Here is a 12,314-nt window from a genome sequence, read left to right as displayed (position 1 = left end):
GCAAAGCTGCTGAGTTTGTTGAGCCAAAAGTCCTGGTGGTTTCCCAGCTCTGCATGTGTCCGGGCTGGGCGGTGGCTGCCTGGGCTGGGTTAACATTGCGGTGCAGGAGGAGGGCTATAGCCTTGGGTCGCACCGGCCAGGAGAAGCACTCCCATGCCTGGGCAGTAGTAGGAATCAGAAGTTTTCTCTGCCCAAGCTGACTGCAAGGAGGTGAGCTATCGGCCCTTGTTTGGATAGTCTTGGATTAATACCCTGGATGAGATCCGTTCCTGGTTTCTGCACCTGACTGCTTGGTGGGAGTGTGCTGACATGCTGCAACACTGGTGCAACTTCTTTATCCAAACTGCCCAGTTTCCAGTCCTTTTCCCTCACAGTTGTCCAGGTCTCTTACCCAACTTACCTCTTTCTTCCTCCTGGTCCTACATGCTCTTCCCAGTTCCAGAGCGGGACAGGGACGGAGCCTGTTGCTGAGCCAGAGGAAGAGGAGGAAATGCTGCAGCATCTGCTCTGCTTCCTCTGCCCTTGCCAGGCTTCAGCCACGCTGCCAGACCGGCACTGGGAGCTGGGCAGGGAGGCAGAAAGGAAGGGCTGCAGTGGGAGGACACTGGTAGCCTTGCTCTCTGTTCCTGACCCTCCCAATGTGGAAGGACATCTCCTGCTTGTCCTGCAGCGTTGTACTCAGTGGGTGCGAACCCACTGCAAAAAGATGTGTTCAAAATGGAGCAGGCTAACAGGGGAAGCGACGAAACCCTTGTCCGATACCACAGGAGGGATTTTGGTAGACAAATGTGGCCACTCGGCCTATAAAACTGGGCCTAAGTATGTTGCTCATTGTGGCAGGCTTGTATTTTTCCTTTCCTAAAAGACAGTGTTAGTGCATGCAGGGCATGTGCTGCTGTGCTTGGCTGTGCCTGTGATTGACTGCCCTCTGTTGTGCGTTGCAGCTGGCGTGAAGTGGATATCAGTGCTCTGAAAGCGAACCCTGATGAAGACAATGAGGAGGTAAGAAGAATTTTATTTCCGCGTTAATGTGGGATGGGGTTGGTAGCAGCTGAACGGTGTCCACAGAGGATTGCCAGAAGGGAGTGGATGCAGGGACCTCTCAGCAGGGGTGTGCAGAGTCTCTTCCTTTTTTGCAATAAAATGGCACAATTGGCCTTGCAGAAACCAGCCTGATGTTGGTTCCTTTTCAGGAAAGGTGTAATAAGGCAGAAGTTGGATTAACTGGCTTGGGTACAGCTGAGTCTGAGGTCTGATTGCTGTCAGGAGATCTCTCTGGGCAGCTGTCTTTTTATGGAATAGTCTAATCAAGAAATCATGACCAGTCATGCCACTGTAGTTATTATTTTAGCTAAACTGATAATGATGGTATTTCCTTAAACCTCTGTGTGCGTGCTTTCATTCTGGGATAAGTGGCTTTCCTTTGGTTTTTAGTTCTCAGTCTTTTCCTAAGCAATGCAGACTCAGTTTAACAAGGTGCTCTTGCACTCACTGATAGCATCTGCCTCCCTCCAGACATAAACATTTATTTAAATTCACACTGCAGCTAATGCTGGCAGAACTGCATGTAGATGCATGTTTAATATAAGAAAGCTGCGACCAAGCCCTGTACCCTTCCCTTCCCAGATCGAGGACTTGTCTGATTCGGCCTTCGCTGCTCGGCATGGCAAGTGTGAAGAGATGGAGCGGGCCCGGTGGCTGTGGAGCACGAGCATGCCCCCGCAGCGGCGGGGCAGCAGGTACGCCTGCCAGCACGGTTCCTCAGCACTACCTCGGTGCTGGCAGGGGCTGGCCCAGCACACCGACAACACTTGAATGCAAAGAGGATGCAGTGGGTTTCTCTTGGTCAACGTTTCGTTCCCAACAGAGTGGGATGCTTTTGGGAGCAGGTTGTGGAGGCTTTATTAGATTGGCTGATCCATAAAAGTGGTTAAAAGCTTGTGCTGGTATTGGAAAGTTTGATCACCATCCGTAAGAGCAGCTTGAGGAGCCCTTGTAGGAGCGGGGCTTAGTCTTGCTTAGGTGGAGGTGAAGTTACACACCAGTTAAGTTGTGGACAACCAATTCTTGCATTGTCTGTTTGGATTCTGCTTTCTCAAGCACTTTCATTGCTCTAGGAGTGTGGAGGCTGGCGCGCCAGCTCGGGAGTCCAGAGAAAAACAAAAGGGCTGAGATGGGCATCCTTCATGCAGGAACAAGGAACACTGGTTATTCTCAATGCTATGCTGTCTGTGGCATCTCTGCTCGATTGCTTCAGCAATGCCATTTCTTTGCTCCATTTATATACGTGTCCTTACATTCCTCTGATCACCTCACACTTGATTCCCTTTCTGCAGTGTCTTTAAGAGTGGGTGTCTAAAACTGCACACAGTTTCCAGCTGTTGATCTCATCATAAACCTGCATAAGAAGAGATTGGCTCTTCTCCATTTTATTTCCGATGGTTTGTTTGGTTTTGAACCACTCTCTGCTTGGGCAGAAATGCTTGCTGAACTACAATTGCATGCAAACATGCACCCGGTTGTCTTAGTCTGGTTGTGGTTTCAGTTTAGCCCTGTTGGGTGTGTGCGATCGTGCAAGGTTATTTCTGCAAGAACTTTTGCAAATGCAAAGGTAGCGTTAGTCAAACTCCATTTGTGCTGCTGCTGGTGGAGTGGGGGAAATTTTGGTGTTTCTTTGCAAGCTTCTTCAGGCAGTTTGTCACATCTGATAGCATTTCACCATAATTTTGTTTCTCTAAAAACTCTCTTGTAAGGATGTTGGTGAAAGATGCTGTGTTGAGGTCCTGGCTTGGTCATTGGGGTGAATTCAGACTTCATCTCACAGGTTTAGAAATGCTGGTGGGAAGAGACTTGCAGAGGTCCAGCCTCCTGCAGGACTGCTGCCAGCAGGAAACCAGGTTGGCCGTTACTTTGTCTGGCCATGGCGTGAAGACTTCCAAGGATGGAGATTCCCCTGGAGCTGGGGCCAGTATTCCCAGTACAGCTCCCCAGCAGGGAGAGATGGGGATGTAAGCGTCCCTGCTCCCGCTGGCCACGTTCGTCAGCGCAACCCGGGACGTGGTTCGCTGCATTTGTGCTGAGAGTGACTTAGCCGAGTTCAGCTTGGCATTTGTTGCGTCCCAAACTCCTCCTCAGCAGGATCCTTGCTCAGTCCCTCAGTTCCCATCCTGGGGCTGTTCTCTGCAGCTGCGTTAGTCTTTGTTTAGAAATTGTTGGAGCCCCTCAGGGTCTGGTAACTTCTTGTTGCTGCAATCCAGCCAGTACCTTGCTCCTTGCTTGTAGAGTACCTGGGGGCCAGGTAATAACCAGTAAATGCTGGGGTAGACTCGCTTAGTTTCCCTTAAATGTCATTCTCTTTGTGACCTGCTCCAGCAGATCTGCTGAGCCTCTTGTGGTCTTCGTTCCTCATGTATGTAACAGAATGGTTTGGCTTTTTCTTGTAGCAGCTTTTAAATTGCATCTTGAATCAGAACATTGACTCCATCTAGCTTGCTGCAGGTGTAGCTGTTTATTAGTCTAGTTGGGGCTGGGTTTGTATGTTCTGATGAACACCTAGGTACTTTTGAGGTAGATTTTGGAATCTGATCCTTGGCAGTCCTTGATTGCCACTTGCTCTTGAACTTCATCTTGAAGAGTTGCACACAGATGTGGGGACTCCAGTTAGGCTTCTGTGTTTGCAGCCTGTGGGTCTTTTATCTGGGAGTCTGTGTAGGTGCTCAAACTTTCTTAATTGTTGGTCTGAAGTCTAGGGGTTTTACAGTGCTCCTCCTACGCCCAACTGTTGAACTTGCTGCATTTTCAGCATTACTGATTCACTACGCTCGGTTCTTGCACTGCCTGGTGTCACATGGCATGTGGATGGTGGAAACACATGGAGAAGCCAATTTTGAAGAGTTTGATTTCATAGGGTGCCTTCTCATCGTGGTATTTATGCAGCACTCGCAGCGTAGGAGATGTGTGGCACACGTGACCTTAGGAGAGCAGCATCAGTGTTGCAAAGCTGCATCGAGACAGTGGAGATGGGACAAAGATGAGCCTGGATGAGTTTTAACCTCTGGGCCATGGCATTGCCTGCTTGCGTGTGCCGAATCCCCGCAGTGTTCCCTATCGTACGGCTGCTCCCGAGGAGGGGACGGTGGAAGGGATCGTAAGGTGGTATCAGGTGGCAGCGAGCGGCCTGGGCCCCTGTATCGGTGGGAGCGCGGCGCAGCTGGGCCCGAAACCAGGCTCTCAAATGTGTTCCTATCTCAGGTCTTACAGATCGACGGACGGACGGACGACCCCCCAGCTGGGGAACCCCTCAACTCCCCAACCAGCATCCCCTGATGTGGGCAACTGCCACTCCCATTCGGAGCTATCCCACACCCACTCACCGCGCAGCCCCATCAGCCCCGAACTGCTCTCTGCCCCCCTCACCCCCCTCTCCCGTGAATCCATGCGGCTTCTGTCCAGCGAGGACACCCGTTGCTCCACGCCTGAGGCCGGCCTTGATGAGCAGGTGGGTGCTGGCTCCGGTTGTGGCTCTTTCCTCTAGTTTTGTTCCCGGAGGCTGGTGGGAAGGTCCGAGTGCTGCCTGTCGCTGCAGCGACTGCTGCAGATGCATAGAGGTGAATCTGACACTCAGATTTGGCTGTTTTATCCCCCTCGTCGTGGGGAGACAGCTTGGAAACCTGCATGGGGGAAATTCCGTCCGAACGCTCGGCCAGATGGGATGTAGAGCGTGGTGCTGTTTGTCATGGGCAGCAGGATTCTTTTCCAGTGGTTGGTTCAGTTTGGAGGCTGACACATCCTCACCATGTGTGCTAAAGCTTTCTGTGCTCCGTTAACGAGGCCAGGCTAAGTCCGTGGCTGGCATGGCACCGTGGAGCTGCCTGCTCCGACCACCGCTGCGGGCAGCTGGAGTCGCGCATGGAGGGGGGAGCAGAAGAGCTTTTCCGGAGGATTTTCCATAGCCTGGTGTCTCTTCCCTTTAGGCTGTGCAGCCCTGGGAGCGACGCACCTTCCCACTCTCGTACGATCCCAGGACAGAGTGTGAGGACCAATCTGACCCCCAAGACCGGTTGTCGCGCTGCACCCGGCGCACGTCGGGCAGTAAATCCTCCCGGGAAACCGATGGCACTTCTGCTTTGCCCAACCTGGCCAGCCTCAAGAGCCGAACCCCCCTGGCGACACCCTCCTCCTCCTCTTCCTCCGCAGCAGTTCAGCGGCCAGCGCACAGATAGAGACATACGGGAAGACATGAGCAAAACCAACACACAGAACTAACTCTTGGCATTAAAGCTTCCAAAATCTGCGTTTGATATTCAAACATCCTGCCGGGAATTTTCACAGTTTTTAGTGAATTTAAGGAGTTTAGAAACTGTTTTTTGTTTTCTTTTTTTTTTTTTTGTTTTGTTTTGTTTTTTTTTTTTTTTTCTTCTCCATGTTTCCTTGTCACATGAATGAGAGCCCCCAGATTCCCCCCAGCGGAGTGAAGCCTCGGGAGGGGAGCAGCCCACCAGACCCCCCTCCCTCTTTCCTCCCCTCCCCTCTTAGGTGTATAAAACTAGAGCACAGGATTTAGCTGACTAGCAGACTTCGGGGATAGTTTTTCTCAAGCAAAAGGGTGTCTTTTTCTCTTAACCCGCTACCCCCCTCCCTGAAAGGTTTTAGTGGAGTGAAATTAGTGGTGAAAAGTGATGTCTTGGGATTGCAACCTTCACTAGCTGTCTGTCTGTCCTCATGTGCAGAGTGCCCACCCTGCACTTCCACCCTCCGGCCTTTTCCTCCCCTAGGTTGTAGTTCCAGGTATCCCGAGGGGTGACTCTGCCCCTCCCCGATCTCCCCTCTGCCCCCAGGGCCGCCCGCCACCTCCTCCTTCCTTCTCCCCTGGTTTGGGAGCAGCCATTCCCTGTGCCGAGGTCTGGCTGCCCTGTCCGTCGGGGACAGCGGGGAGGGGGGAAGGAAGGACCCTTTTAGCCGCTTCACGCACAGCTCCGCGTGGGAGGAGTGGGATTTCGGAAGCAGCTTTGTTCACACCTTGCGTGTTTCTCCTGGGTCGAAGGCAGAGAGGGGAGAGAGTCCCCAGCCCGGTGCGGTCGGACACTTCGAGCGGGAGCAGAAGTCACGACGCACTTAAGGGACGCCGTTGGGGATGTGGCTGTTGGCCGAAGCCAGCAGCAGCTTTCAGCTGGGGAACGCGGGTCTGCGACAGACACTTGAGCTCTGCCCTCGCGTCCCGGCCCCCCCTCCCCCCCCGTAGGGTTGGAAAGTTGGGGTGAGGGCAGCTCTGGGCCGCAGCACCGAGGAGCCGCCGAGAGCGGCCGGCGGCAGATGGAGCATCCCGTGCCAGGAGCGGGACGTGGCAGGTCCGGGTTGCATGGCAGAGGCGCCGGGGTGGTCCCTGTAGCTGGGTTTGGTCTCAGAAAACGGGAAATGAGAGAGGGAAGGGAAGGAGGGCAGGTGGCGGGTGGGCGGCCGGCTCTCGCCGCACTGAGGTGGTGGGGGGGGATCGGGATCTGTCACCACTGCTTCGCTCCACTTCCACACACGGTCCGAGAACAGGTGTCGATTCTGTTTCATTTCCCAGTCGTTGGTCCGACGTGCCACCTCCTGACAGGTATTTTATTTTGAAACCGAGTTCGCTGTCGTTCCTCCCCTCCCTCCCTCTCCCCCTCCCTCCCTTCCGCACCCACAGTGACTCCCAGATCCCGCACACCGTTCCCATCTGTAACGCTTTCTGATCCCGACGGTGTGGCTATTGGTCCCTGTCCTGTTGCTAGCATTGTGCCTGTCTTATGTATAATCACATCACCAAAAAAAAGGAAAAAAAAAATACAAAGGACATTTTTTTTTTTTTTCCATTTTGTAATCGTAAAGAAATAGTAGCTAAACTGCTTAATGGTTGGGGTTTTCACAATTTTCAACATTATCTAGTGTTTTTGGTTCTGTTCTAGTTTAAAGGATTGTCATCGTTTCTTTAAAAAACAACAACAATGCTACCATATCCCTCTGCATAAGTGCTTTTCTATTTATAAGGTTGAAAATTCTGAATAACCCTTTTAGCATTATAAAAACCACAAAAAAACCACCTTGTATTTTGTAAATATTTTCTTTTCCTGCTTTGAGCTGTGTAATGTCCTTGTTATATAGAAATGCTTTTCTTCCGAGAAGCTGATCTTTGTTAATGTCTTGATTCTGTTGGCAAAGCACAAATGTGCTTATAAAAAAAAAAAAAGAAGAAAAGATTAAAAAAAAAATTAAAACAGAACATTCTATGCAAAGTGTGTTTGTGAAACGCTGGGTTGGGAAGTGGAAGGGGCCCTTCCGCGCGCTCAGCCCGGTCTTGGGCGGATCAGCCGCTTCCCTCCCACCCCGCGTTTCAATGGCCTCTTTTTTTCCTGTAGAACGTTATTTCCCAGCAGTTCTCGTCAATTAGTGAAAAGAGGAATTGTTTTGCGGGATCTCCGGATTTGGGCTTTGCACCGAGATGCGCGATGGAGTGGGACCGGGGCTTGGTGGTGCTTCCCTGGGAGAGCTCACGAGAACCGAGCTCTGCCTTCGTGTCGCTCAGTCAAACCACCCGGGCTGGGCGAGGAGTTTGTTTTACGTTTTCAGGGTTAACCGGTTGCTGCTGATTCGTGCCCAGGTACCCTTTGTGTAAATTGTTTGCCCTCCTGGCAGGTTTTGCTGTGAAAGTTGATTGTTGGCAAGAGCCGAGTGGTGGGAGGCGACTTCTTTGGGTGCTCCTAAATTTCCAAGACGAGAGAGTTACACTTTGTGCGTCCTTCTCCGAGTGGATGGGAGACGGGAAGGTGCCGGGTGATTATCAGCCAGATGATCAGAGAAGTAGGAGGCAGCAACCTGGGCATCGCTGGACTCATTACAAGTAATTAACGGGGGAGGAAAACCAATCTGAAAAGCAAACGGTGGCGACGGCGGCTGCATGAGCAGCTGCGCCGCGCTGGAAATTTCTCTGACCTGCACAAGGTGGGGGGGTGGAGGTGCGGCACGAGGGCTCGTGGTGCTGCTTTGTGGCTGCTGCGGTGCCGGTAACTGGGGGATCTCGGGCTGCAAAAGCTGCAGCTGTAACGGGCTGGAACTGGGGAAGGGGAATGAGGCATTGCTGTGATGCGAAGCAGCCTCCAAACAGCCGTGGTACTGGGGGTGGGGGGGGCAGAGCTGCGTTTAGGCTTGCTCCGCAGCTGAGAAAATGTGGCCACGGTTATGCAATGAGCCAAAAATAAAAGTTGGGCTTCCTGGTTGCAGGGCCTCTGCCCTGCCCCACCCTGCCTGCGCTGCCCACCAGACAGGGCCTCCCCTTCCTGCACCCCAGTCTGGGGCAGGAAGAAGCGCGGCCTCCCTGCGTGCTGCAGGGAAGGGGAGCTGGCGAGCGGTGGCTGGTACTTAGAAAATCGGTCCCTGCCCATCTTCACCGCTCCCCGGTAGCTGGTCCTGCGGCCCCGGTGCGCTGGCAGGGCTGTGGGGGACCCAAAACCTGGCTGAGCCTGAGCCTGGTCCCTGATCCTGGTCCCAGGTCCCTCCTGCTCCCCGGGCGCTCCCCCCTCTGTGCAAAAGAGTCGGCGTTTATCGTAGTAATGACTTTATTTCCAAATTCACTTTTACGGCAACAGTGTAACCCAGTTGTTAAAACGCACGATACACTATGGACATTCACAGACAGAAGCTAAGCTAGAATGATACACTGAGATCAAACCTTCCCTCCCCTCCCCAGCGCACCGCGGGGGACACGGGGCTGCCAGCACCACCGGCAGTCTGACACTGGAAGTTCATTTAACAAGCGTATTAATTTTTTTTGAGTGCAGAAACACGTGGTTTTTTTGAGTCAGTGCCGGTTTTAACCCTTTTCAGACCAAGATGTGTGTGGAGTAAAGGAAAAGCCATGGGTCAGTCTGTCCAGTTGCCCATGGTAACCCTCAGGCCTGGGTCTGAACATCGGGGCTGGGGTTGTGGCTCGGGCTGCTGGAAGGGGACAGCGGGAGACGTGGTGGATGGAAAGGGCTGTCCCGGGACCCCCCCGGCAGCCCCTGCGGGGGAGGACGGGGGTGCGAGGAGGATGGCAGACGGGGCTGGGGATGCCCGCTCAGCTGAGGACACTGGCAGCAGGAAGGGACGGCTCACTGGAGCTCTCCCGCATGCCAAGGACGCCCCTGGCCCGGGGCGTTGGTGACCCTCAGGAGCTGCACAGGGGGCCGGGGGGGATGGCACAGGGCAGTGCCAGGACGGGCAAGCTCAGCTACACACCGTCCTGCAGCCGAAAAGGGTTAAAAGGGGTGACTGGCGTTCGGTGGTTCTCCCACTTGCTCGTTTTACAGAGGACAAAAATACCGCAGCGGCTCCTACATCCTACACCGATACAAAGATAGTCACAGACTGGAGTACAGAGTCTTACAATCATAGTCAACTGAAACGGAGCGAGTGACAAGCTGGATGTGGGCTTTCGCTTGACCTGTTCGTGTTGGTGCTGGACCAGCCTCTCCCCAGCAGTAAAGCAGCTCCTGGGGCTGCAGAGAAAACTGCCATCTCCCCCAGACAACCGTCTTCGGCGCCGGACAGGCCTCCGGCTTGGGCTGCTGCCCAGCCCGCCTGCAGCAGCAGCAGCCCAGCGCCGCACGGGAGAACCCAGTGGAGCCGAGCGAAGGCCGCAGCAGCATGGCAGGTTCATCGGCTCCTGCTAAGGATGGGAGCGGGCCCTGTCCAGGGAGGAACCCCTGCTCTGCCCCAATTAACAGCTGCTGAAACTGCCTCGGTGGCACCCAGCCGCCATCCCAAGGACAACCTGTGCTCCAGCAAGACCCCCCCCCCCCCAACCGTTGACCCAGTCAGACCAGGATTTCGGCCCCCTTGCTGGGAAAGCACGGCTTTCCCTACAGCACGGCCCATGGGGTGCACGGTCTGCGGCCCCCCCCCCCCTCCGCCCTCACCGCCACTGTCAGCAATACCCCACCGCTCGGCCGGTGCCTCTCGGGGTGAGACGGGGAGGGAGGACGCACACTGAGCTGCACTGATCGCACCTCAGCCTCTTTGGTTGTAGAAGGAAGGGGACAGCCACGGGTGCAGCACAGCCCCGGGCCACCCCCTCACGCTCCCTAGGTTGCCACAGGAACAAAAGCAGCAAAAGAAATCAGTGTATCAGCTCTTTTCCCCTGTGTGGTGCCGGGGGTTGGTTAGCGCTGTCTGAAGGAGACGCTATGAGGGGTAACATGCTGCAAATGCAAACCAGGAGAGCACCCGGGGAGGGGGTTCAGTGCCAGGGAGCAGCCTCTGGCCCCCGAGCGCAGGCTGGGACCTGGGGGAGCTGGCACCAGCTAAAACCACCCTCGCACCTTCCCCTCGCGTCCTCCCGGGTGTCTCCTCCTACCGCTGCCAACAGCACGAGAACAGCAGAGCCATGGAGCTGCCACTTCCGCGATCTCTTAGCTGACCTTGCAGGGAAAAAAAAAGAACAACCCAAAAATGTTACAACCTGCACCCAAACCCAGGGGCCATCCCAGCGCTGGAGCTGCGAGTGCCCCTCATAGAACAACCGCGGGCCCTGGGAGGCGTGCAGCCCCGGGGGAGCAGCGCAGAGCTGGGAAGCCCCAACGCAGCCCCCCCCCACAGCCCTCTCCCACAGCCCTCTCCAGGGAGCAAGGCAGGGGCTCTGTGCCCACCCACGCACCCGGCAGACATGCGGTGCCGGGCTGCCCCATCGGCGCCAGGTCTGGGCACAACCCGGAGCTTGGCAAAGCTCCCCCACTCGGACCCTCCTCGCTGGGCTGTGGTGGAGCCGGCGCGGGGGCAGCTCAAAACTACTTACAGCATTTTTTTTTTTTTTTTTAAACACATGCTCATTTATGAAAACAATCACCCTGGCACGGTCCAAGCATATACAGACAAATCTACTCTACGACACGAGGGGCTGCCAAAGGAATAGGGAAAAGCCTCTACTCATCCACTCAGCGGTTCCAGCACAGCCACGGAGAAGGGAACGGCCGTCCGGGGCCCCTTCCGCAATGGAATACCCCGGCCTCGCCAGTACTCCAGCTGCCGGAGCTGAGAGCGGGTTTAGGGGATACCTGGCAGTTATCTTCATACACATCTCGGCTTTCAGAGGTAAAAACAAAAGGTTTCTTCCAAATCAGCAGGCAAATTTAATGCAGAAAGGGAGGGCACCTCCCTGCAGTCCCTGGCTGCAGCACCCACTACCTCTGCTGCCTGCAGGCCAGATTTCCAGCCCGGGCATCGTTAGGGTAACGAGCATGGGAAGGTCACATCCCCTCCCATGAGGACCTCCCGCTGCCCTGTGCTGCGGTGTGGGGTGCTCGGGTCAGCGTTGTGCTGTGGCTGTCCCCTTTATCCCCCTCCCCGCTTTCCCAGGGTGGGTGGCCCCAGGCAGGGCTGGGACAGCGAGGGACCTCGCAAGGGGACGAGGGAGGGAGTGGGGGACTGGCATGGGCTGTGCGCTCCGAGGAGCAGGGGAGAGGAGGTTTTGTACCTCATAGTGTCACTGATTTTGAAGTCCTGGAGCTAGAGCTGAATGAACAGTAAAAGCAGGTTAAATCATTAACCAGTTAGGGGATGGGGAAGCAGCTGTAAAAGGAACAGAGGAAGAAGGCCAGATTATTATTTTTGTTTCTTTTCTTTTTTTTTTTTTCCCTTGTCTTCTCTCATCTTTGCCCGCCGTGCCCCGATCACAAGCCCTGCTTGGCCAGCGAAGCAGACACTTCGTCGGCTAGCGTGGCGAGCTGGGGGGAGTCCACCATATTGATGCTGCCGGTGGAGGAGACGTTGCTAAGGCGGCGCGGGGAGGCATCTCCGGAGATGGTGGGGGACTTGTAGACGATTTCAGCGCCGTGGTCGGTCTTGGCTTTGGCGTTCTCACGGAAAGTCAGCTTATGAGTCTCAATCTGCAACGAGAGGAGAGGGTGGTGAGCGGGGAGGATGCGGGACACCATCTGGAGAGGCCGTTTTTACCTGCAAACTGTCCACTCGGTCACTGCCATTGTGCAGCTGGGAGGAAAGCTCAGTTCATTGGCCTGATGCCCCCAGTGCCCCCAGTCTTCAGGCATGTCCCTTCCAGTAGCCCACACAGGGAAGGGGCACAACCGGAGGGGATGGCAGGACTGGAACATCTCGGGATGCTGCCAAATCCTTCCCAAGCGCCCAGGCCCGGTGTGGCGGTGGGTCCCAGGCACAGGACTCAGACGGCACAACCTGGGCTGCTCCCTCTCCCCTGGCAGAGATTTATGGAAGGGGTGGGATCCCCACATGGCGCATAAGGCTGCCCCTTAACCCACAGCCCAGTTGGGCACACAAAACGCTGCTCCCACGAG

General features: G+C 55.0%; 2 protein-coding genes across 23 annotated transcripts in view; one reads left to right on the top strand and one right to left on the bottom strand.

Moving 5' to 3' along the window:
• KANSL1 (KAT8 regulatory NSL complex subunit 1) overlaps positions 1-7,249 on the top strand; it is a 101,089-nt gene extending 93,840 nt beyond the window's left edge. For all 4 annotated transcript variants that reach the window (XM_069786654.1, XM_069786656.1, XM_069786653.1 and 1 more), the window contains 4 exons: positions 945-1,002; positions 1,627-1,739; positions 4,252-4,498; positions 4,974-7,249. In XM_069786654.1, the coding sequence (XP_069642755.1) occupies positions 945-1,002; positions 1,627-1,739; positions 4,252-4,498; positions 4,974-5,222 (667 nt within the window). In that variant the 3' untranslated portion in view covers positions 5,223-7,249. The remainder of the gene's footprint in view (positions 1-944; positions 1,003-1,626; positions 1,740-4,251; positions 4,499-4,973) is intronic.
• Positions 7,250-8,564: 1,315 nt separating this feature from the next.
• The window catches only part of MAPT (microtubule associated protein tau), a 53,433-nt gene continuing 49,683 nt past the window's right edge, over positions 8,565-12,314 (bottom strand). For 17 of the 19 annotated variants that reach the window (XM_069786611.1, XM_069786615.1, XM_069786619.1 and 14 more), the window contains one exon: positions 8,565-11,888. In XM_069786611.1, the coding sequence (XP_069642712.1) occupies positions 11,673-11,888 (216 nt within the window). In that variant the 3' untranslated portion in view covers positions 8,565-11,672. The remainder of the gene's footprint in view (positions 11,889-12,314) is intronic. The other 2 variants (XM_069786614.1, XM_069786620.1) reach the window with 1 other exon arrangement.

The sequence above is a fragment of the Haliaeetus albicilla genome, chromosome 7, assembly GCF_947461875.1.
Source record: "Haliaeetus albicilla chromosome 7, bHalAlb1.1, whole genome shotgun sequence".
NCBI lineage: Eukaryota > Metazoa > Chordata > Aves > Accipitriformes > Accipitridae > Haliaeetus > Haliaeetus albicilla.
This window is presented reverse-complemented; position numbering and strand designations above follow the sequence as displayed.